This window comes from Xyrauchen texanus, chromosome 11, assembly GCF_025860055.1.
Source record: "Xyrauchen texanus isolate HMW12.3.18 chromosome 11, RBS_HiC_50CHRs, whole genome shotgun sequence".
Lineage (NCBI taxonomy): Eukaryota > Metazoa > Chordata > Actinopteri > Cypriniformes > Catostomidae > Xyrauchen > Xyrauchen texanus.
Genome location: NC_068286.1, coordinates 7,559,676 through 7,581,893, shown reverse-complemented (window position 1 = coordinate 7,581,893; position 22,218 = coordinate 7,559,676). Strand labels below are relative to the sequence as shown.

Here is a 22,218-nt window from a genome sequence, read left to right as displayed (position 1 = left end):
ATTTTACCTGAATTCACCCAAAATAAAACCGTATTTTCCATTTTCAACCCTGAGCATTGAAGCATTCCTGCTCATGCCATGTTTTATACAGGAAGGGGGTCTGTTCACATTTGGAAACGGTTTAAGAGGACAGCTGGGCCATGACTCCACCAACAACGAGCCACTTCCACGCAGAGTGATGGAGCTCATGGGTACTGAAGTGTCTCAGATCGCTTGTGGACGGTCAGTATATGTACAAGACAAAAATGTTAAAGTTATCTGTTTCATATTGGTTATATGCTGATTTTATTTGTAGATGAACTGGTTGATGGATATATTGGCTAGGCCAATTATATTTATGTCTGCCATTTGTGTGTGTGTGTGTGTGTGTGTGTGTATATATATATATATATATATATATATATATATATATATATATATATATATATATATATATAATACTTTGAGATGATTGGAATTGACATATAACTTGGTATAGGCTGTATGCTCATTTTATTTGTTGATGAATAGCCATAACTTCATCAGAAAACAGATTACTGATTGACCGATATATCGGCTTGGCGATTTATATTTATATAGGCCAATTACAGTATATAGATTTAATACTTTGAAATTATTGGAATCGGCTGATAGCTATTCTCGTGTGACAAATAATCAGAAGTGTTGGGCTGCTTGAATCAGTTCCAAAATGTGCAAGTTTGATGGCATATTACTCTTTGCAGGCATCACACCTTGGCATTTGTGCCCTCCACCGGTCTGGTTTTCACTTTCGGCTGCAACAATCAGGGCCAGCTGGGTACAGGAATAAGAGGATATGCCAAGAGCCCATTTCCCATCAGGAACATCCAGCCCCTTTGCATTGAAAATATACACACAAGTACGCAGATATGATAAACTATCCACTGCAAAACATTGCAGTATATTTGTGGATTAAAATGATCAGGATATTATCAAGGCGCATGTTGATTACTCTTTGCCTAAATTTATAGATATTAACTAAGCACTAATTTATTGCTCTAATTCTTTTGGAGTTTACTTGGTTTAAGGTGGGTGTGCAGCCATTAAATAAAATGTGACACTTGATCCCCCATAGATCTGTAAAATATGATTTCTTCTGATTTAATAATGAATAACACCGATGCTACAGACAGTGTCGTTTGCTTGGTTTTGTTATTATGTAACTGCAAAAATAATCTCTCTACAGAAGCAGAGTGCTACACCGTCAGTAAAGTTCACAGTGGAGGCGATCACAATTTCCTGTTGTTGTCCAACAAGGAGGTAACCTTGGCACTTTAGCCATTGTATCAATAGAATTGATAGTACATGTTTATGCAAATCTCTGTGTTTCTCAAGATAATATCCTCAAAACGTTTATATGCATTTATATTCAGTACCTGCTTACAGCAGTGTGTTATGTGTATGATGATTATTTAACCTATTAAAAATCATCTAGATTTGGACTTGAGAATTAGCAGGTGCCTGTGAGGAGATCAGTACCGTCTCTTATCCACATAGGGGTGCCACAGCATCAATTTAAAGGCTTTTTATGACCGAAACAAGACTAATGTTGCTGTATACACTTAATTTAGTTTCTGTCAAGACTTTTAAGAACAATTTGTGTTAAAACCAAGTATTAATAGTTCTGTTGTGTTTGCGGCTTATTTTGGGCTCTAGTAATAATATAAGATTTTTAAGTGTTTGTATGTGTTTTGAACAGAGTTCATGTTGTCCTGAGGATTTCCGCATTATGAATATGACCAAAAGCATCGCTCTGATTAATTCGGAGAATCTGGATACCTGGAGGATGAAGCTCCATGAAAACAGTGATTCAAACACAGCAAAGTGAGTTTGTTTCTTTATCTGGCTAGTGACAACAGTTGTTATACCAAAATATTCTCAATGTTAAACAGTTGTAAATGGAACAGTTTAAAATATTTAAAGTCAACATAACATTCCAACGCATTTACCTTCCATAATGTGATATTTATCATAATGTGATAAAACAAAATATTGTAGGGTGGGATTTTTTTTTTAATTTTATTATTTTATTTGATATGATTTTATCCATAGATTTGGAGTAGAGGGAGTATAACATGTAACATCTTTCTGTGTTGCAGTTTTATGTTGTGCCCTCACCCTAAATGGGGTTATAACGTAATCGGGGGCTTGTCCGGGATATTTTTTATTTTTTTTTAATTGCAAAAATTTTTTTTCTCTGCCCACGCAGCCTTGCAGAAAGATTATAGTAACAAACGTTTATTTTCTTCAGAATAAATTGTTGAAAATGAATGAAACTTACTGAGCTCAATTTTGATTTCATGCGGTCTTTAATGCAGATGTAAGTTAAGAAAGAGTTAATTCATGATTTTAAATCTGTTGACTCCCATCTAGTGACATCATAGTCCTGTTGTCCTCAACTGCATGTTGGAATGCCAGCTTCTTGGACAAAAGGTGAGCAGATCAGATGTTCCATGTGACCCTGTCTCACATTTTCATGTCAGTAATCAGATGGTCGTCACAATGGGACCACTCAAACAGCTGCAAAGTTTCATACTAGACAACTCCTGCTTTATGTCACTAGGCAAATTTTTCCAGACACACACAATTGTCCTTGTTTCCAACCCTGTCTAGAAAAAAGCAGGCCATATTTCATTGTGGCAGTTTCCAACAAGGAATCCTTGCTTGCTAACCCGGTTCATAATCTGCACCACAGCAAAAACATTTCAAAAGATTATCTGATTACATAAGGCCCAACTGGTGTCATTAGAATTCAGACTGAGGTATTATGGGTTGCCATTTTAATATGGCATTTTGTGTATTTGGTTAAAATGCTGCTGTGCACATGGCCCATCTCGGGGTCAACAGGTGTTTGGAGCAACACATGATGACATAGTCAGTAGCACTCAGTGAACTCTTAATCTTTTGCTGAGTTGAAGTCCATTTAGGGCAAAAATTTGCATTGGATTGGATTGAATTCAGTCAGATGAGTCAAATTAAATGGAAATGGATTGGGTTGATTTAAATCGGTTCAAACAAATCAAATTGAATCAGATTGATTTGAAACAAATTGAATCAGATTGGATTGAATTCAATTGATTGAATTAAATAGAACATAAAATGAGATTAAATCAAATTGGATCAGATCATAACAAATGGAATACATTTGCATATTATTGAATTAGCTCAATCAAATTAAATTAATCAGACTGAATAAATCAGTTCAAACACGAATTTAACAGAATTGATTGAATTGATAATAATAGATAAAAAATTTGGATAAAATAGAATTGGATTGGATTGAATGGAATTGAGGCATGTGAAATCCAGTGGAATCTGATTGAATAGAGTCGGATCGATCGAATCAAATTGAGTCTGATAGAATCGGATGGAAATTAATTGATTGAATCAGATCAGTCAAACCAAACTGAAATGGATTGTACTGCATTAAATCGGTTCACTCAAATGAAATTGAATTGGATCAGTCAAATCAGATTAGATTGAATTGGATAGATTATAAAATGGAATCAAAACTTATTAGAACTAACCTCATATTAATAACATGCCTTTAACTGATTTGGGGTCTGTCATTGATGTCTAAATGTTATGCTGATTTGAACTATGTTTCAGAATGTAATCTTGACACACAATTTTGGAGATTTCAGTTATTCCCTATTCTAGAAGATAAGAGCATGAATGGCCTCGGAGTGAACTGAGTTACTTGGAGAATTTTGGCCCTGCTTCATATGGTCATGTGAGGTTGTGTGTGTTGTTTTGGTTCATGGATCAGAATCAGGCTTAAACTCCTGCAGCTCTGCCTCTGTGTTTACACACAGCATGTACTCCTTTATCCCTTGTGACCGAGTAACGGAGAGAAATACTTCTTTCTCCTTCAGTTCTATGCATCATAGCTAGTTCAGAACCATTTGACACGTTTTTTTAGATATGAAGTTGAGCCTTTCTTGATCTTATCTAACCTGTTTCTATTAATGCTCTATTTAGGTGTTAATGAATGGGTCAGTTTAGCAAATCCTAAGTAACTTACAGGAATACATAATGCATTCAGGGAATACATTTTATTAGTTTATGTGTTCCTGGGAATTGAACCCATGACATTGGTGCTCTAAATTGATGTTGAAGAATTCAGCAGTTGAAGAGAAGACATTGTTTTCAATCTTAGTAAATTAGATCCTATCTGTGGCTCTACAGTTTGCTTCAACCAGTATTTGGAAGTTCATTTTCACCTTTTTCTTTTCACAGTGATGACGGTCATTTCAAAACAAACCCCAAAGTCCCAGGCATCGACTTCAATGCTGTCAGACTGCTGTTTGAGACGCTCATGAAACCAGCCTTCTCTAGAATGCTGGAGCAGGTGTGTGTTTGTCTGTCTTTGTATGACATGTATGAGTCAGCTCATAATTTATATTATTTAAGTTTATAAAACTTAAAGTAACAGACAGAGTATAAACTAACAAGGGTGGTTAACTGTGTACTTAGAAGGCAGTGATTAATAAAAAAAATAACAATAATAATAAAAGCTCTACTGTTTATTCATAGGCCTCTAAAAGCTTTGAGAGTCTGCTGATCCCTCAGCTGCCCTGCTCTCCTCCTGACGTGGAAGCCATGAGGATCTACCTTATCCTGGCTGAATGTCCCGCTCTCCAGGACTCCAAAAACTACATCTCTCTCACCATCCCTCTGGCCATGGCCATTCTCAGACTGGACGCCAACCCCAGCAAAGTGCTCGGTATGACATCAGCAACATGCCTAGCAACACCATTATGGACGATGCTGTTCCTGTTGCCTAGCAAATCTATTATATTGGGGCAGTGTGCCGTTATATACAACTCGACAACATAGAACATTTTACGTACAGTATGTGTTACGCAAATTTGTGCAACAGAGTATGCGAGCACTGAACGCGTAGGCCGTTTTTTCTAACAGCGCGTCTTTGAACGCGCAGGATGCACATGCGCCTGCCCTTGAGCTGTTCCACAAGGTGGCAACACTCACCGCTGAGTCTTTGCTGTCATGAAGAAGCATTAGAAGAAGATGCAATCGCCAGTAAATAACAGAAGACGAAGGTGAAAACTAGTCCAGTGTCTTATAGCAGTCGTAGCATGTATGCGCCAACCTCCTGCATTTGGGTGTACCGTCAAATAGAGTATACTTTGACAGGTTTGCGTTCGAGAATTCTTGTCACATTCGAAGTATACTTTTGGCTTAAAAATAATAGAAATAAATAAAATATTTTTTTTTTTACAAATTACACGTCACGCACGCACGCACGCACACACATAAAAAGAGAATAGGGACCAGCACTTTATTTGACCAGTTTATTGAAATATGAAAAAAAATTCCATTTAATCCAACCTTATCCAGCATGACCTTGATATCCAGTGGTTAAAATGGGCCATATCGGTCCTGATTAACATCTTTGATTAAAAAAGATGTAAAATTAATTTGAATGCATTTCATTTTAAATGGCAGCTTCTTTGTCAATCCATTCAATTGCTTGTATGCTCTGGTCCAATTGTATCTTTCCTTGGAGACTAGAATCCAGAATCACCACCCGATTTTAGGGTTCAACCCCTCCCCCCTTCCAAATTCCCAATTTAACCCCTGACTATATCATGGTATTTATCTTAACCATTATACATAACATTACTTATGCCTCGATATATAAGATTGTGGTCACACCCCACAGTGTCTTGCTGACTAGCACCTCATAACTGATTTTGAAGATCAACCTAGTATATCTCAAGGACAGAAATATCATTGGAAACAATATTTCTCTACTTTTGTCTTTCAGATAACTGGTGGTCTCTGGTGGATTGTGAGATGTTCTCCAGACTAGTAGAGATGTATAAAAGCATAGTTGTGTTTTTGTTGACTGGTGGTAAAGCTCTTTTAATGCCGGTGTTTCTGGAGAGCTACATCAGTGCAGCACTGAGACTGCTGGAAAAACTGCACAAGGTGCGACGAAAAGTTGACAGTACAAAACGTGTTTTTCATGTTTTTACAGAAAAGGTTACATTAACTTGTGTTGTTGAATGATAAACTGCAGCTGTGTTAGCAATACTTTGCTGTAGGTGAACTTGAAGGCCCATCGTGTGGATTACAATCACTTCTACATCCCTGATATCTCCAGCCTGGTGGACATCCAGGAAGACTACCTCAAATGGTTTCTGCGGAAAACAGATATTGTGCGTAAATTTTGCTTGTATAGCTATTTTAATGTAGAATTTGAAGTGGATGTGTCAGTTGGATCCCATTGTATTATAAAAAATGTGCTATCACTTTTATAACTTAATCTATTCTTATAACGTTTCACTAATGGGGCGGCTGTGGCTTAGGTGGTAGAGCGGGTCGGCTGCCAATCACAGGGTTGGCGGTTCGACACACGACTCCACATGCCGTAGTGTCCTTGGGCAAGACACTGAACCCCAAGTTGCTTCCGATGGCAGGCTAGCGGCTTGCATGGCAGCTCTGTGGCCATTGGTGTATGAGTGTGAGTGTGAATGGGTGATTGGGACACAGTGTAAAGTGCTTTGGTAACAACTAAGGTTAAAAAAAAAAAAGCGTTATATAAGTGCAGACCATTAACCGTTCACAACTTGCTTAATACAAGCTGAAAAGTAAAAATGCATTAAAATGTAATATGTTTTGTTGGTTTTTCTTACAGAAAATGCAATACCCTCCAGTGCAGGTATGTTTATTTGAATGTAGTTCCATGTAGTTGAATGTAGTCTATGTTCTTCTCATTTCAATCTTATTTCCCAGAGTTCTTTCACGTTATGTGCCTATCCGTTCATATTGAACGCGCAAGCCAAGACAACCGTGCTTCAAACAGATGCTGAGCTGCAAATGCAGGTTACTATGCAAATATGTTGATGCACACTGTAAATTTACTGCCTATGTTAATATCTTTTACAGTTCCTTCAATAAGTTTTGATTTGTTTTGTCATTGTTAAGATGGCGGTAAGCGGCGCTAACTTGCACAATGTCTTCATGCTCTTGACCATGGAGCCTTTGCTGGCGAGGAATCCTTTCATTGTGCTCCACGTACGGAGAAACCATTTAGTGAGCGACGCTCTGCGGGAGCTTACGGTCTACAATGACTTAGACTTGAAGAAGCCACTTAAGGTTAGTCCTCATCTAATGCAGATCCCAATGCACAATCCTAAGGACCAAGTCAGAAGCCTTAATTGACCTCGCCTCCATTGGAAAATTACCATAGAAATGATCTTTCAGACTATTGGAATCAAATCAGGTCAAAATTTTTGCTTACTCTAGCCAAGAACCTCCCCCTAGGACAGGAAGACTATCAGGCCAACAAGTAAAGCGACCGACCACAGTTTGTTTTAGTTTTGTGTGTTGTTTAGGGTCAGGAAAATCTGAATACAGTGATGCCAGAATAACAGAAGGCATGTTCAAAAACAATGCCATGTTATGTTGAATTTTATTTATAGAAAGCCTCTTCTTTAGCAAGTCAATTTTATTTTGATAGCGCATTTCACAACACACATCGTTTCAAAGCAGCTTTACAGAAAATCATGGTTTATCAGAAAATGAAACTAATATCTATAATGTCTTAGAGTCATCATTGTGTAGTTTGATTAAAATATTATTGTAAATTGTGTATAAAAAATAAATAAGTAAATAAAAATTGTATTTAGAAACCCAGTGAGCAAGCCAATGTAGATAATAGAGAAAAATAACCTTGGGAGAAACCAGGCTCTGTGTGGGTCTGTTTTTGTGTGTGTAATTCAAGTCATGGTTGAAAAAGTTTTAAAAGCTCTAAAAGTAAGTTTTAAGAGCTGTTGTTTATAAAAAGATTTTGTATATATTGTAAGAGTAAGGACTAATGTCTTTTTACCACACAATTTGGAATGCCCAATTCTCAATGCACTCTTAAGTCCTCATGGTGGCATAGTGACTCGTCTCAATCCAGGTGGCGGACAAATCTCAGTTGCCTCCGCGTCTGAGACCGTCAGTCCATGTATCTTATCACATCTCCGTTACCGCGGAGAACCGCGTGAAGCCTCCACACGTGCTATGTCTCCCAACTCACCACACACCCCACCGAGAGCGAGAACCACATTATAGTGACCCTTGCTTGAGTCACTCAGCAAGCCCTTGTTTCGATATCGCGACTCCAGGTGTGGTAGTCATTGTTTTTACTTGCTGAGCTTCCTAGACCCCCAACAACTAATGTCTTTGAAGTCCATCCTGGAATAACTGCAGAAGTTAACATAGATGAATTGTCCATTGTTAGTTGGAAGATCAAGGCTTTTCATTGATAGTCTAAGTAATACATTCAAAAATGTAGTCCATCAATAGACCAAGGTGATGCAGGTAGAGATAAGTGAGGTGCATTAAAGATTTTCAAAGTACAGATTGGTATCAAATAGTACACCTAAGTTCTTCGCTGTTGAAGACGACGCTAAAGTACATCCATCAAGAGTTAAATTGTATTTTAGCGGCTTATTTTTAGAGGTTTTTGGTCCAATGATTAGTACCTCTGTTTTGTTGGAATTTAGTAGAAGGACTTCCAATCTTTGATTTCATTAATACACTCTGCTAATTTGGAGAATTGTGAAATTTTGTTGGGTTTCGAAGAAATATGAAGTTGGGTATCATCGACATAGCAGTGGAACCTTATTCCACAATTCCTGATAAGGCCCTAAAACTGATCCCTGTGGTATTCCATTCTTAACTTTAGTTTAATTTGACAATTCCTCGTTTAAACCAACAAAGCGGTAGCGGTCTGCTAAATAGGACATAAACCATGCTAATTCATGTCCACAAATGCAACATAATTCTCCAGCCTATTCAGGAGAATGTTTTGATCTATGTTGTCGAAGGCATTACTGAAATCTAAACGGACTAGAAGAGAAATGCAGCCACGGTCAGATGATAAGAGCAAGTTATTTGTAACTCTGATAAGTTTCTGTACTGTGATGGGGCATAAATCTTGACTGAAATTGTTCATATATACTATTTCTCTGTAGAAATTAACATAGATTAGAGGACACTAGCTTTTCTAGTATTTTCAACATAAATGGGAGATTTTAAATCGGTCTATAATTAGCCAATTCTCCAGGATCAAGCTGTGGCTTCTTAATAAGAGTTTTGACAGCTGCCATTTTAAAGTTTCTTGGGAGATATCCTAAGGATAGCGAGGAGTTAATAATACTAAGAGGAGGTTCTGGGATTATAGAGAACACCTCTTTTAAGAGTTTAGTTGGTATTGAATCTAAAATACATGTTGCTTGTGAGGAAATTTATGAGACACTATTTTCTGAGGTGCTGTGACAGACTAGTGTATAATTCCAAATAGCAGTCTGTACCTTTACAAAATACTTGTTTCTAATATGCAATGTTTTTGATGATTGTAGGTCATCTTTGATGGAGAGGAAGCAGTAGATGCTGGAGGAGTCACCAAGGAGTTTTTCTTACTCCTGCTCAAAGAGCTGATGGATCCCGTCTATGGCATGTTCACACAGTACACAGAGTCCAATCTACTCTGGTTCTCTGACAAAGTGAGTTTGGCCTTCGTTTTACTCCTAAAATCCAACAGAAGCTTATTTACTGTATATTACATGTAAAAAAAAAATGCAATTCATTTGCAGACCAAAACAAAATTAGTTCCAAAATAATTTTATTGTATACTCCGTGTACGCCAAAGGCCTTTCAAGTTACCGTAATATTAGTTGATTGTTTTATTTAAAGCCTGACTGACAAGTTGCTGTGTGATTGAGAATATTAACAGATCTTGTTAATCAGGCCTGTGCTTTTGAGAGATTTTTCCTAGCTCAGCTGTCAACACGATGATCATGCAGGATTTGTGAATGACCTACAAAATACTGTAGGAGGGATCAGAGATGATGCTAGTAATGAGAGCTACACATTATTCTATACATGATGGCAAAGTTTAATGTGCTTTGTTTAAGGAAGGAAGATGAGTTTATTATTAGTATACTAACTTGATTACAGTTATAACTTTTATAAATTAGAAGGTTTACTCCAACATGGGTGTGAATATTAAAATTCTTTTAATTACTACCCAAATAGCATTTCCATTACACCGTTCATGTGAAAAATTATAAAGATTATCCATTGCTTTAATAGATATAACATTTTTATTTATAATAATATATTTTATATCATAATGCAAAATAAGTTCTCAAATGAAAGATTTGCGCTGATATATTTAGTTTTTTTTAATTTATTCATGCTTATTGCATTGCAGTGTTTTGTGGAGTTCAAATGCAAAGTTTAATGAGCTTTGTATGGAATTATTATTATTAATAATAATTCCAGTTTATTACATTTATAACTTTTTAAATGATGTGTGTTACTCCAACATGGATGGGAATTTTTAAATTCCTTTAATTATTACGCAAATACATTTTTCATCACACAGTTTGTGAAAAAATATCAAGATTATCCATTGCTTTAATAAATGTATAATCTTTATTTATTTTTAATATTTTTTATTTTTATCCCCTTTTCTCCCAATTTGGAATGCCCAATTCGCACTACTTAGTAGGTCCTCGTGGTGGCACGGTTACTCACCTCAATCCGGGTGGTGGATGACAAGTCTCTGTTGCCTCCGCTTCTGAGACCGTCAATCCGCACATCTTATCACGTGGCATGTTGTGCATGACACCGCGGAGACTTGCAGCATGTGGAGGCTCATGCTATTCTACGCGATCCACGCACAACTTTCAGAGCGAGAACCACTAATCATGACCACGAGGAGGTTACCCCATGTGACTCTACCCTCCCTAGCAACCGGGCCAATTTGGTTGCTTAGGAGATCTGGCTGGAGTCACTCAGCACACACTGGATTCGAACTCGTGACTCAAGAGATGGTAGTTGGTGTCAATACTCGCTGAGCTACCCAGGCCCTAAAATCTTTATTTATAATATATTTAATATAAATTATAATAATATACTTAAATTCATCAAATGTAAATGAAAATTTTAATAAATAAATAAATCATTTAATATCAAGTTTGCTTATTTGCATTGCAGTGTTTTGTGGAGCACAATTGGTTCCACCTGATTGGGATAATTTGTGGTTTGGCTATTTATAACTCAACTGTGGTCGACCTACACTTCCCCCTCGTGCTCTACAAGAAGCTTCTGGATGTTTCACCCACTCTTGTGGACCTGAAAGAGCTTTCTCCTACAGAGGGCAGGTATAGCACACAACACTTTCATGTTCCATCATCCTTTTGAAAATCTCACAGTCATACAGCTTGGATATGACGATACAAGGGGCTGTTCAGACTGAAAGCTTTTTTGTGCTAAAATAAGCTTCGACACAGTGGAACAAAGGTTTCTCAAGTTGGGTTTTTAAAAGAAGTTATTTTTAACTTGAAACAGCGTCCAAAGAAACATGGTACTCCTACGTGATCGCAATGGTCCATAACTTCTGCCTAGTGCATGTTTGCACAAGAAAGAAATAAAAACAGGGTAGACCGATGCAAAATAGTGTGAACAGCCCCTAAATATTGACAGAATTGTCATTTTTGGCTGTACTATCCCTTCAAAAACAGAACTTTTTTGCTTCGGGTATTGTCTGTACCTACTGTATACTTGTACTACCAAGCACGTTAGCTCATTTTGTTGTTGTTTTTTCACTAAAAGCCATCAGTCCCTAATCAAATCAGCTCGGCTGTCCACAGAGAGATTCTGCAGACCATTATATCCCAACCCTCATTAGCTGAAAGTTCCTCTGACCCTCAAGGCTTTATTGTTCTAAACATACTACATCAACCAGAGAAGAGGACCCTTTTAAAACAGTTTCACCTTTTTTGCTGTAATTTTGTGTCATTTGCCATGGAGTTACATAAACTGTTTTTTTTTTTTTAATGTAACGCAATCACAAGCCACCCAAAAAGCTTTTAAACTGTTAGAGTTTGTGAGTCATCAGCAGGAAACTAATTGGTTGCAGAAAGCAGGAGAGAAAACCAGTCCAGAGCTGGTGGCCAACCCAAGTCTGTAATCATGTTTTCTGTTGCCGGGCTCAAGGCTGATCCTCACATAGTTTCTGAATAATATCAACTTATGAAAGAAACCATCAGTGGGCACGGTATAGGCAATTAAAGACCCCCTCAAGTTTTTAACGTTGTTTACATGTCCATATGGTGTTTTTTATATGCTAGAAGACATACCATGAGTGAAATCAGCAGTCAACACCATGGCTGAGCATTTTCGCCTTGGATCTGCAGTGTACCAAAGAAAGTCTCAAAAACATGGATTCAGATAGCCAGGGTTTCATACGTCACATACCTAAGGAACCAATCCCATCAACTTGCGGGGTCTGGCTTTCCATATCAATAGCATACACTACGGTGAAGCAAGGGGTATCAGGAGAAGCCAGGTGTAGCTAATGTTTTCGATTGCAATGTTGCGAAAGGACAAATGGTGAGCCTTCATGTATTACCAAAGGCTCTGAAAATCTGAGATAAATAGAAGCAGTTTATTCAGGAAATGTCCCAGCAAAACTTAGCAGTAGTCATTTTCCAGAGAACTGTTTTGAAAATGTTACCAAAAAACAGATGGGGTTTGCCACTAAACTTATATTGAAGCCCAACGTGGTTCCATCAGTTTATCTTGGGGACACAGAGAGTACGAGCCAACATGTTGGTCAACCGGTAAGTTTATTTTTCTTGTGTTTTATCCGTTGACTGTGTCCAACAAATATGCTGCATGCAAGATAAAGTTAGCCAATGTTAGAGTGCCAAGTTACACAATGGTACATGTCAAATGCTGACAGGAAATTTCATATGGGTTGGGTATGTTGACGAAGAAAGTTACGGCAAACGTTACTCAAAAAATACATTGTATAAGGGCAATGTTAGTTATAATGAGATATATGTCTTTCTCCAGAGTCTTTCTATGGTGTTCAAAGCAATTCTTCCTAACAGCATATCTGGATGTTTATCTTTACAAGGTAGCTATCTTGAGGTGGCGAACAGGTACAAGGTTTGTCATTATTAGCTGTTTGATAACGTATTCGCTATTCTTCTTCAGAATCGGTTTCCAGTTGAAACGCATATTGCTGAATTACTCCAATATTAGCATTTGCCATAGTGTAGCGTTTAGTACTTTTACAGTGAACACTGAACAGAGTTGAAGGCGAGTAGGAAGTCCAAGCTGCAGGCGAGCAGTGCAGGTGTGAGTGGAGATGGAGGCGTGGACTAATTTGCATATTCATAGATCCACGCATACTTAATGAGGCAAAGGTGTAGAGTTACATCTAAGCCATTTTATGGCATGAAGGGATTATTTTCATGGAAAATCTTTTAAATATTTTAAATTTAACTTTTAAATAATTTTGATTAACAAAATGAGTTTTTAGGGGTTAAATCAGTGACTTGAGAGGGACTTTAAGACCAGCATCAACAAATATAGCAAAGCCAACCAGTTTGTCTTAGTGCCATAGTGGTTGATTTGATTGTGCACAAAGGTCAGAGACTGAGTTGCGTCTTTCGCACTGCTTCATGGGAGTGGGTGGTTGCTGCAGAGCTCCTTTGCCAATGTAGCATGGGATTTGATATTATTAACAAAGGGCAGTACATACTAGAGGTTGACAGATAGTGGATTTTGACGATACATTTACATTTATGCATTTGGCAGACGCTTTTATCCAAAGCGGCTTACAGTGCACTTATTAAAGGGACAATCCCCCTGGAGCAACCTGGAGTTAAGTGTCTTGCTCAAGGACACAATGGTGGTGGCTATGGGGATCGAACCAGCAGCCTTCTGATTAACAGTTATGTGCTTTAGCCCACTACGCCACCACTACTCCGATACCTATTACTAAGGTGGTGGAAAAGGCAGATAACCGATTACTTGACCGAGTAGTTTTTAAACTCTATTTAAATATACTATGACATGCACAGGCATTGAGGCTACAAGAGACCAAAATTAATAAAATCCCAGATGTAGTTTATTGTTTAACCAAGATAATAATTGGAAAAATAAAGATTTGGTGCATAAAGTGGGACTTTTAACTATAAAACAAGCCCTAAACACAAAAGGCCACTGAGGAAACTGGCTGGATAAAACTAAACTAATCAGCCACTATTGGCATAGATTTTGGCAGATAACTGATAGTTCCAAAAATCAACAAATCACTGATTAATCGGTTAAACCGATACATCGAACTACCTCTAGTACATTCTAGATTGAAAACATGAGGTTAGAGAGGAAGGGCTATCATGTTTTGTGACATCAGACAAAAGTTGTATCAGTGGCGGAGCAGGGTATTACATCGTGATAGTCGCGCAAGAGTGCCCGCACACTTTTGGAGGAGAAAAAGTATGAACTACAATCCCATGAAGCACTGCGATTAATGTAGCCGAATTAAAAACTATGAAAAAAAATAGATTGTAGGGAGACGGACTTGGTTGCGTCTTTCGCATAGTGTCATGGAAGTGGGCGGTCGCTGCAGAGCTCGTTTGCTGCAACTCTTTGATTGGTGGATCTCTTTAGGATCATGGGTAGTGTAGTTCTTTACCAAAAACATTATTTCAATATCAAACATGATTTTTCATAAAATTAAGTAAAACACAAAATGGACTGATGGCTTCAATAGAAGCATATAACGTCGATTAACAGCTTCAGCGCTCACAGTAGGTCTGTCTTTAAAAGTTTATAAGTTATCGTTAAAAATCAATGAATCAACAAATGAACGGGATTTTTTTCTTCTGTAACCAGACTGTTGCACTCTACTTGGGATACCGTGCACTCATAAGTAATTACTCCAACACTTACTAAAAATGCTGAATAAACTAAAAAAATTAAATGGAACTAAACTGAATTTAGTGGTTGATTAAATGACGGATTTCCTACTTGGGACCCCTGAGGGTTTGGGGCTCTGGAGCATGTGACCCTTGTGGCAATGCTGAGAATGCAACACATACTACATACATTGCTTGCATGAAATCGAGTTTGTGTATGTAGAAGTGTTTGATTTCACATACTTGTCTTAAATACAGTGTTTCGGGCCATAGTGAGGCTGATTAGGCTGGCGTCTGTCCTGAATCCTGGGGGGAAATATCAGTCTCCCACTGACTCAAGTCCTGTTATGAGGACATATTTTCTGAATTACACAGGCCTCTGATTTTCGTTTATTATTGGAGAAGGCTCCAGCAAACATCATGTTTACATAAAGGGTTTATATTTTCATGGGGAAAAAATGGCCATTTGTTATAAAATGTTCTTGTCCCAGCTCGAGTAATCCAGGGGTTTGGTGTTATAACCTGCAGCTGGTGAGCTTTTCGATTTTGATTAGATGACGGTTAAATGCCTGCCGATGACTGCAGAGATAAAAAGAGAAAATGATGTTTGGTGTGCTCGTCTGTGAAAGTAAAAATGAGCACAAATTGCTAATGGAGTTATTATAGGAATATCATAGATTCTTATCATCATTCTTGGGCCAGTAAGCAACCAGCTAGCAACCTTTCAGAGCACCCTAAATGTAAAAAATCTGATTGTTCTTGTTATTACCTCTTAATGTTTCTCTCGATCTGTCCGCAGGAGTCTTCAGCAGCTTCTGGAGTTTGAGGGAGATGTTGAGGAGACCTTCTGTCTGAACTTTGCAGTAAGTTGCCAGACACCAATGTAAACATAACTTCACAAAACATGAACATGCTGCAACATTGATAACTGGAACTCATATTATATATTATTGGTTCTCAACTTTTGCTTCATTACCCAGATTTTACATTGGACATGAAGTGGAGACCCAACACAGTACCAGAGTTGTTTAGCGTTCAGAAATTAAAATCTGTTAGCGATGGTGCCATTTCTGCTAAATTGATAAAGTTAAATTTTCATTGCATGAGGTAAAATACTATAAATAATAAAAATAAGTCAAATAAAAAAAGGAAAAACTTTTTTTAAAGGTTTGATTCTTAAACTTGTTTTCACTAAGAATAATATTTAATAATGTTTATTTGTACAAATATAAAATATTTATTGCATTAAGTAAAATACAATAAATAGAAAATACAAATAATAATAAATAAATAATAAAAAATATAAAGAAGTAAAAAAAAAATTCTATAGATTATAAAACAGTTTTTCACCAAGTGAACAACAGGAAGAATATTTGATAATTTGTATTAATGTGTACCAATGTCAAATATTCCTTTCAACAAAGTACTACAACAAATAATAAGAATAAAACAATAATGAAAAAATAAAGAAGTAAAAAAAAAAAAAAAATTCAACTGTTAACACAAGGAGGAATATTTGATCATATTTAGTATTAATATAAAATATTTATCGTCAGAAGTAAAATACAATACATAATTAAATATCGGAAAAAATTGTAATCGAATATAAAAAGTAAATAAATATTTATTTTCTTCGATTCTATACATTTTTTAGTGAACACAAGGAACAATATTTGATCATGTTTATTTAAATGTACCAATATAAATCATTTATTGCATTTATTGAAGTAAAACACAAAAACAATAAAAATGACTACTAGTTTTTCATTAAGTGAATATTTGACCATATTTATTTATATGTACCAAAATAACAATACAAGTTAACGAACAGCAATATTTTTATTTTGTACGAAAACACTTAAAAACAGAAAATGCCACCCGTGACTTCCATAAACACTTATTGCTGAAATCAGCGTTTCGAAATGAAGGAAAAGATTAATTGAAAGGGAAAATCAAAAGAATTGATTTACAAAAATGAATCCATAATCTGTCTCTGTCTCCACAGATCACAAGAGAGTATTATGGGATCACGGAGGTGAAAGAGCTGGTACAGGGAGGGAAAACCATCGCTGTGGACAAGACAAACAGGTGTGACTCTGTGCAGTATCAAGCCAGTGGTGGGTGTGTGTGTGTGTGTGAGCGTGTATTTATCACTTTGTGGGGACCAAATGTCCCCATAAGGATAGTAAAACCGAAATTTTTGACCTTGTGGGGACATTTTGTCGGTCCCCATGAGGAAAACAGCTTATAAATCATACTAAATTATGTTTTTTGAAAATGTAAAAATGCAGAATGTTTTCTGTGAGGGTTAGGTTTAGGGGTAGGGTTAGGTTTAGGGGATAGAATATAAAGTTTGTACGGTATAAAAACCATTATGTCTATGGAAAGTCCCCATAAAACATGGAAACACTACGTGTGTGTGTGTGTGTGTGTGTGTGTGTGTGTGGTGTCAGAGTGCACAGGAGGGAGCAGAATTGCAAGATTACAGATGCTGTAAAAACAGATGAGACTTAAATGCAATTCCAGACAAACCATGTGAATGCAAACCTTCTCGATGTACGTGTGGCCAAGTTTAAGTGTGCATTTCAGGAAAACAATAAAGCGGACATCGGAAAGTGGGTTGAGAATGAAGTGAAATTACATACTGCTATTTATATTTATTCTTTGCTGCCAATGAAAAGCTATATAAACCCAGTTTCCTAACGTCGTCGTTGTTCAAATTATGAGGTTATGTAGAGCATTTTCGAAAGTCAAAATCTGTTCCACTGTGGATGGTTTTTAACCTTCAACGGATTAGTGTGGACGGTGTCTTAGTCACTTTGACAAGAAGTCTGCTAAGAACATTAATGTCACATTCTATACAAAACTAAATGTGTTTTTGTGTGTTCCTCTCACAGGAAGGAGTTTGTTCAGGCGTATCTGAAGTATGTGTTTAGTGACTCCGTTCGGGAGCAGTATTCGGCCTTCTCCAGCGGTTTCCTGAAGGTCTGTGGTGGGGAGATCCTTTCTCTCTTCCAGCCCTCTGAGCTCATGGCCATGGTGGTGGGCAACAACAACTACAACTGGGAGGAAATGGAGAAGGTGGGGCTCTTTATACATACAACTGTGGTTTCAGTTTTTGAGCCACCGTAAATCAACACAACAGGAGTAATTGATGGTATATGCTTTGAGTTTAGGCAAAGTCAACTTGAAGTAAGTTAAAAGAAATGTCAGAATGCCAAAGAGTGCGATGTGGGGTTACACTTGGTAAACACAGATCCCATCCCACCCACTGAATACACACCCTTCAAACCAATAGAATAATATATATATATATATATATATTGTCAGCTAAACAAACCAGTGGCATTTGTTTTTACCTTCCAAGACCTTTATATTTAATTTCTTTCTTCCAGAACGCCACATACAAGGGCGAGTTCTCTGCCTCCCACACGACAGTGAGGATGTTCTGGGAGGTGTTTCATGACTTCCCTTTAGAGAAAAAGAAACAGTTCTTATGTAAGTCAGAGACAATCGCATGATTTCTAGTGGCTTTGAATCTTAATTTTAGTCATAATTATTTGTCTTTTGACCAACATGTCCTTTGAATTTAGTCAGTATTTCGTCTTGTTCATTCATTTTAGTCAATTATACACTTGAAATGGCGTATCCTTTTATTCGACGAAAATAACGTATTTTAGTTGATGCTAATGTGCGAAATTACAAAAACGTGCCAAACTGTATTAGACCAAACTTTTTGTAAAAACATTTAATAATTTAAACGTATATCAGACATGTGAAATACTAATTTGTTTAATATGTAAGATTGAACGACTGAGCTCCTTAAATAATTACATATAAAGTATATACTGAAGTGTTAAGGCCCCTGCATACTTCCTATGAAATCGAAGAATGAGCGGGTGTGACTTCATTTTAAAAAACACACAAAAACATTTTGTGTTTGTTTTGATGGTTTGTAATAACTCGCCAGGGCAAATATTCAGGAAAACTTTGTACCGGCTGCTAAACGCTTGCTTACTGGCATTGGTCCACATCATTAGTAGATGTGTCCTACTTTGACGTCGACAGTTAAGATCAGTCAACATGAACACACCGGCGTGTAGAGTTGTTAGCAAGCTGGTGCAAATGAACCTACATCTGTACGATCGTTCACATAGAGACATTTTCTAAGAACATGAGTGAAAAACGAAGATGATTGTGCTGGGGCCTTTAGCTACAGTTGTGAATTCCTCACATTTTAGACAATTTTGGGTATTGCGTTTCGCATTGCATGTTTTTGTCTTGTTATTGTGTATATGTTATGGATAAAGCTGATTAATGTCACATATATATAGGGTGTGTTTGAGTGAGGTAATAAACCCATTAGTGAAGCGGTTCTCTGAACAGGTGTTCAGCTCTTGCAGCTCAAGCGGGAAAATCCCCAATAACTAATGACTAAATTATTTCAGCCAGTTCTTTCTAGACTTTTCTCTCTCTTTTTTTTTTTTTTGTCAACATATAAAGGAAAAAATATTGACTTACATGTTGGTTAAAAAATTGCCCTAGTACTTCAGGAATATTCCAGATTCAATACAAGTTATGCTTAAATCCTTAAAAAGCTTCAAAAGTGGGTTATAAAGGTATAGTTCACCCAAAAATGAAAATTCTCTCATCATTTACTCGACCGTAATGCCATCCCAAATGTATATGACTTTCTTCTGCAGAACACAAATAAAGATTTTTAGAAGAATATGTCAGCTCTGTAGGTCCTTACAATGCAAGTGAACGGGTGCCAACATTTTTAAGCTCCAAAATCCACATAAGGGCAACATAAAAGTACTCCAGACAACGCTGGTGTTTAAATCCATGTCTTCAGAAGTGATATGATCGTTCATATCGAGTAATATGAGCGTTGGTGAGAAACGGATCAATATTTAAATCCTTTTTCCTTCACTTTCTCTTTCTCCATCTGTTTTTGGAGAATTTATGACCAAAAAAAAAATATTGATCTGTTTCTCACCCACACATATCATATCGTGTCTGAACACATGGATTTAACCACTGGAGTCGTATGGATTACTTTTATTTTGCCTTTATTTGGATTTTGGAGCTTCAAAATTTTGGCACCCATTCACTTGAATTGTGAGGACCTACAATTATTATTTATTTAAAGATATTCTTTAAAAAAATCTTTATTAGTGTTCTGCAGAAGAAAGTAAGTCACACATCTGGGATACCAAGAGGGTGAGTGAATCATGAAAAATTTATAATTTTTGGGTGAACTATTCCTTTAATGTGCTCGATGGTCAAGGGTTCATAAAGTCCAAAAATCTAAATAACCACCATGGCACTCTTAATAATTAAAATTCCTTTATCACATGGCTTAGTACAAAAGGCACTGTGCACGAGACGTAGCGGCATTCGGAAAAACTAAGTTTACGTTAGCTTTTAAAAATGCTTTGTTTCGATTTAAAGTTTTAAAAAAAATATATATAGTCTTGGTGTGAATAAGCCTTTACTGTTTACAAAAAAGGTCTTTTGTAATAGCTTGTGCTGGTCATTTTTGTTTAAGCAAATCAATGGAAATGAGTGCATTTATTAAAGACTGACAAATGCATATGTTAGAATGCAGACTGAATAGTTTTTATTTTTATTCTGCCAGTGTTCCTGACAGGCAGCGACCGCATCCCTATCCACGGCATGGCCAGTTTACGCATAGTCATCCAATCGACGGCCGCGGAAGAGCACTACCTGCCTGTGGCTCACACTTGCTATAACATGCTGGACATGCCCTGCTACCAGACCAAAGAGACCCTACGGCACAGGCTCACACAGGCTGTGGAGCAGTATGAGGGCTTCAGTCTGGTCTGAGCGGGACTAGTGGGTAGCGAGGTTGAGCTGCGGAGGTCTGGAAGCTGGCCTGTAGGGCTCTTGAGCATCTGCTTACACTGCACTTTAAACCTGTTGAGAAAAAGGAATGAAAACTGCTCTCACATTTACCACAGAAGAGCACATACTGTATCTGATATGAGTAAATCTATTATTTTCCCATTTTTTTTGAGAGGGACTTCATTTGGTTGCGTTTTAATATGTGCACTATTTTTCCTTGACTGTTTTTGTTATCAAAGTTTATATTTTTAAATAATACAAATAAATAATCGGCATGCCGTAGTCAGCAAAATAAATTAAAGATAATTTCTTTATATATTTAGAAATATCATTGATGTTTTTTAATCAAAACTGGTAGATTGCTCTGTTGTCAAGACCACATAATTTTGCAATTTTGATTTTCTGGGATGACGTAAACTAATTTAAGTAAAATGCAGAAATTCCAGAGATGTGCTGTTAAAGGAATATTCCTGGTTCAATACAAGTTAAGCTCAATTGACAACAATGTGGCATAATGTTGAAAAAAGCAAAAATCAAGGTTGCAGTGAGGCACTAACAATGGAAGTGAATTGGGCCAATTTTGGGGTTGTTTAAAGGCAGAAATGTGAAGATTCTACTTTTATGAAAGCACTTTCATTCATTCTCCTGTTAAGACGTGCATTATTTCAGCTGTAAAGTTGTTTAAATCATGGTTTTTATGGTAGGTTTAGGATTTACAGCATTACGTCATCATTGCAACGAAGTTATGAAATTGGAAATAACTTTACAGATTAGCTCCATTCACTACCATTGTAAATGCCTGACTGCAACCCAGATTTTTGCTTTTTTTAGTTTTTTAAAGAAAAGGAGGGACAAGTCGAAACTTTATGTAGTAATCAACATTACGCCACAAATACAGTCGATTGTATCTTGTATTGAACCCAGAAGATTTCTTTAGTATCCATCCAGAAAGAGATCTCTATCACAACCCTCTCATCCAAATTGGGGGCTCGTCCAGGATAAAAAAAAAAAAAGTCCATCAGCACCAGACAGACATTTTCAGACCTAACAAACTAAAGGGATTTAATGTAAGAACGAATCCCTTTTTCGAAGCTTTACCCTTTCTGTTTGTGCTCAAATAATACAGATTATGCAGTTCCGCACTTTCTGAATTCATTCTTACGTCTTTTTTTCATTGATGTTCATTTGTAAGTCATTATAAACACAATGTTTCTTCTTAATGATAGGCATGCATGAGCGTGCCATGCCCAGGTGGACGCTGAAACTGCTTCTCGTAAAATGTTGCGTTATTTAATCGGGGGCATATGCATGAGTGGCTTCGGTTTAGATTTTGTTGAAAAACGTGATCCAGCAATAACCTACAGGTTGATGTGTACTAGTTATGGGATTTTAAATAAATTTTAATCCAACAAATGTGAATATTTTAACAGTTGCATTATATATTTTTTTCAATTCAGTCTGTTGTAGTTTTTGATTAAATCCCTCATGTTCTCTCCAAAATAGGTCATATCTTATATGCAGTAAAGGGGATTTATTTTCTATTTATGTTTTCTTAATAAAACGAGCATTGGTGTTGGTTTGCCATTACAAA

At 36.8% G+C, this 22,218-nt stretch overlaps 1 protein-coding gene across 1 annotated transcript in view; it reads left to right on the top strand.

The window, feature by feature from the left end:
* herc3 (HECT and RLD domain containing E3 ubiquitin protein ligase 3) overlaps window positions 1-21,885 on the top strand; it is a 30,023-nt gene extending 8,138 nt beyond the window's left edge. Inside the window, exons 7-25 of the mRNA XM_052137194.1 lie at window positions 92-222; window positions 723-877; window positions 1,205-1,278; window positions 1,718-1,842; window positions 2,392-2,451; window positions 4,258-4,369; window positions 4,555-4,744; window positions 5,810-5,973; window positions 6,090-6,203; window positions 6,683-6,706; window positions 6,781-6,870; window positions 6,973-7,143; window positions 9,399-9,542; window positions 11,041-11,207; window positions 15,559-15,622; window positions 16,765-16,847; window positions 17,657-17,840; window positions 18,155-18,257; window positions 20,401-21,885. Of these exons, the coding sequence (XP_051993154.1) occupies window positions 92-222; window positions 723-877; window positions 1,205-1,278; window positions 1,718-1,842; window positions 2,392-2,451; window positions 4,258-4,369; window positions 4,555-4,744; window positions 5,810-5,973; window positions 6,090-6,203; window positions 6,683-6,706; window positions 6,781-6,870; window positions 6,973-7,143; window positions 9,399-9,542; window positions 11,041-11,207; window positions 15,559-15,622; window positions 16,765-16,847; window positions 17,657-17,840; window positions 18,155-18,257; window positions 20,401-20,609 (2,364 nt within the window). The 3' untranslated portion in view covers window positions 20,610-21,885. The remainder of the gene's footprint in view (window positions 1-91; window positions 223-722; window positions 878-1,204; window positions 1,279-1,717; window positions 1,843-2,391; window positions 2,452-4,257; window positions 4,370-4,554; window positions 4,745-5,809; window positions 5,974-6,089; window positions 6,204-6,682; window positions 6,707-6,780; window positions 6,871-6,972; window positions 7,144-9,398; window positions 9,543-11,040; window positions 11,208-15,558; window positions 15,623-16,764; window positions 16,848-17,656; window positions 17,841-18,154; window positions 18,258-20,400) is intronic.
* Window positions 21,886-22,218: the final 333 nt, after the last annotated feature.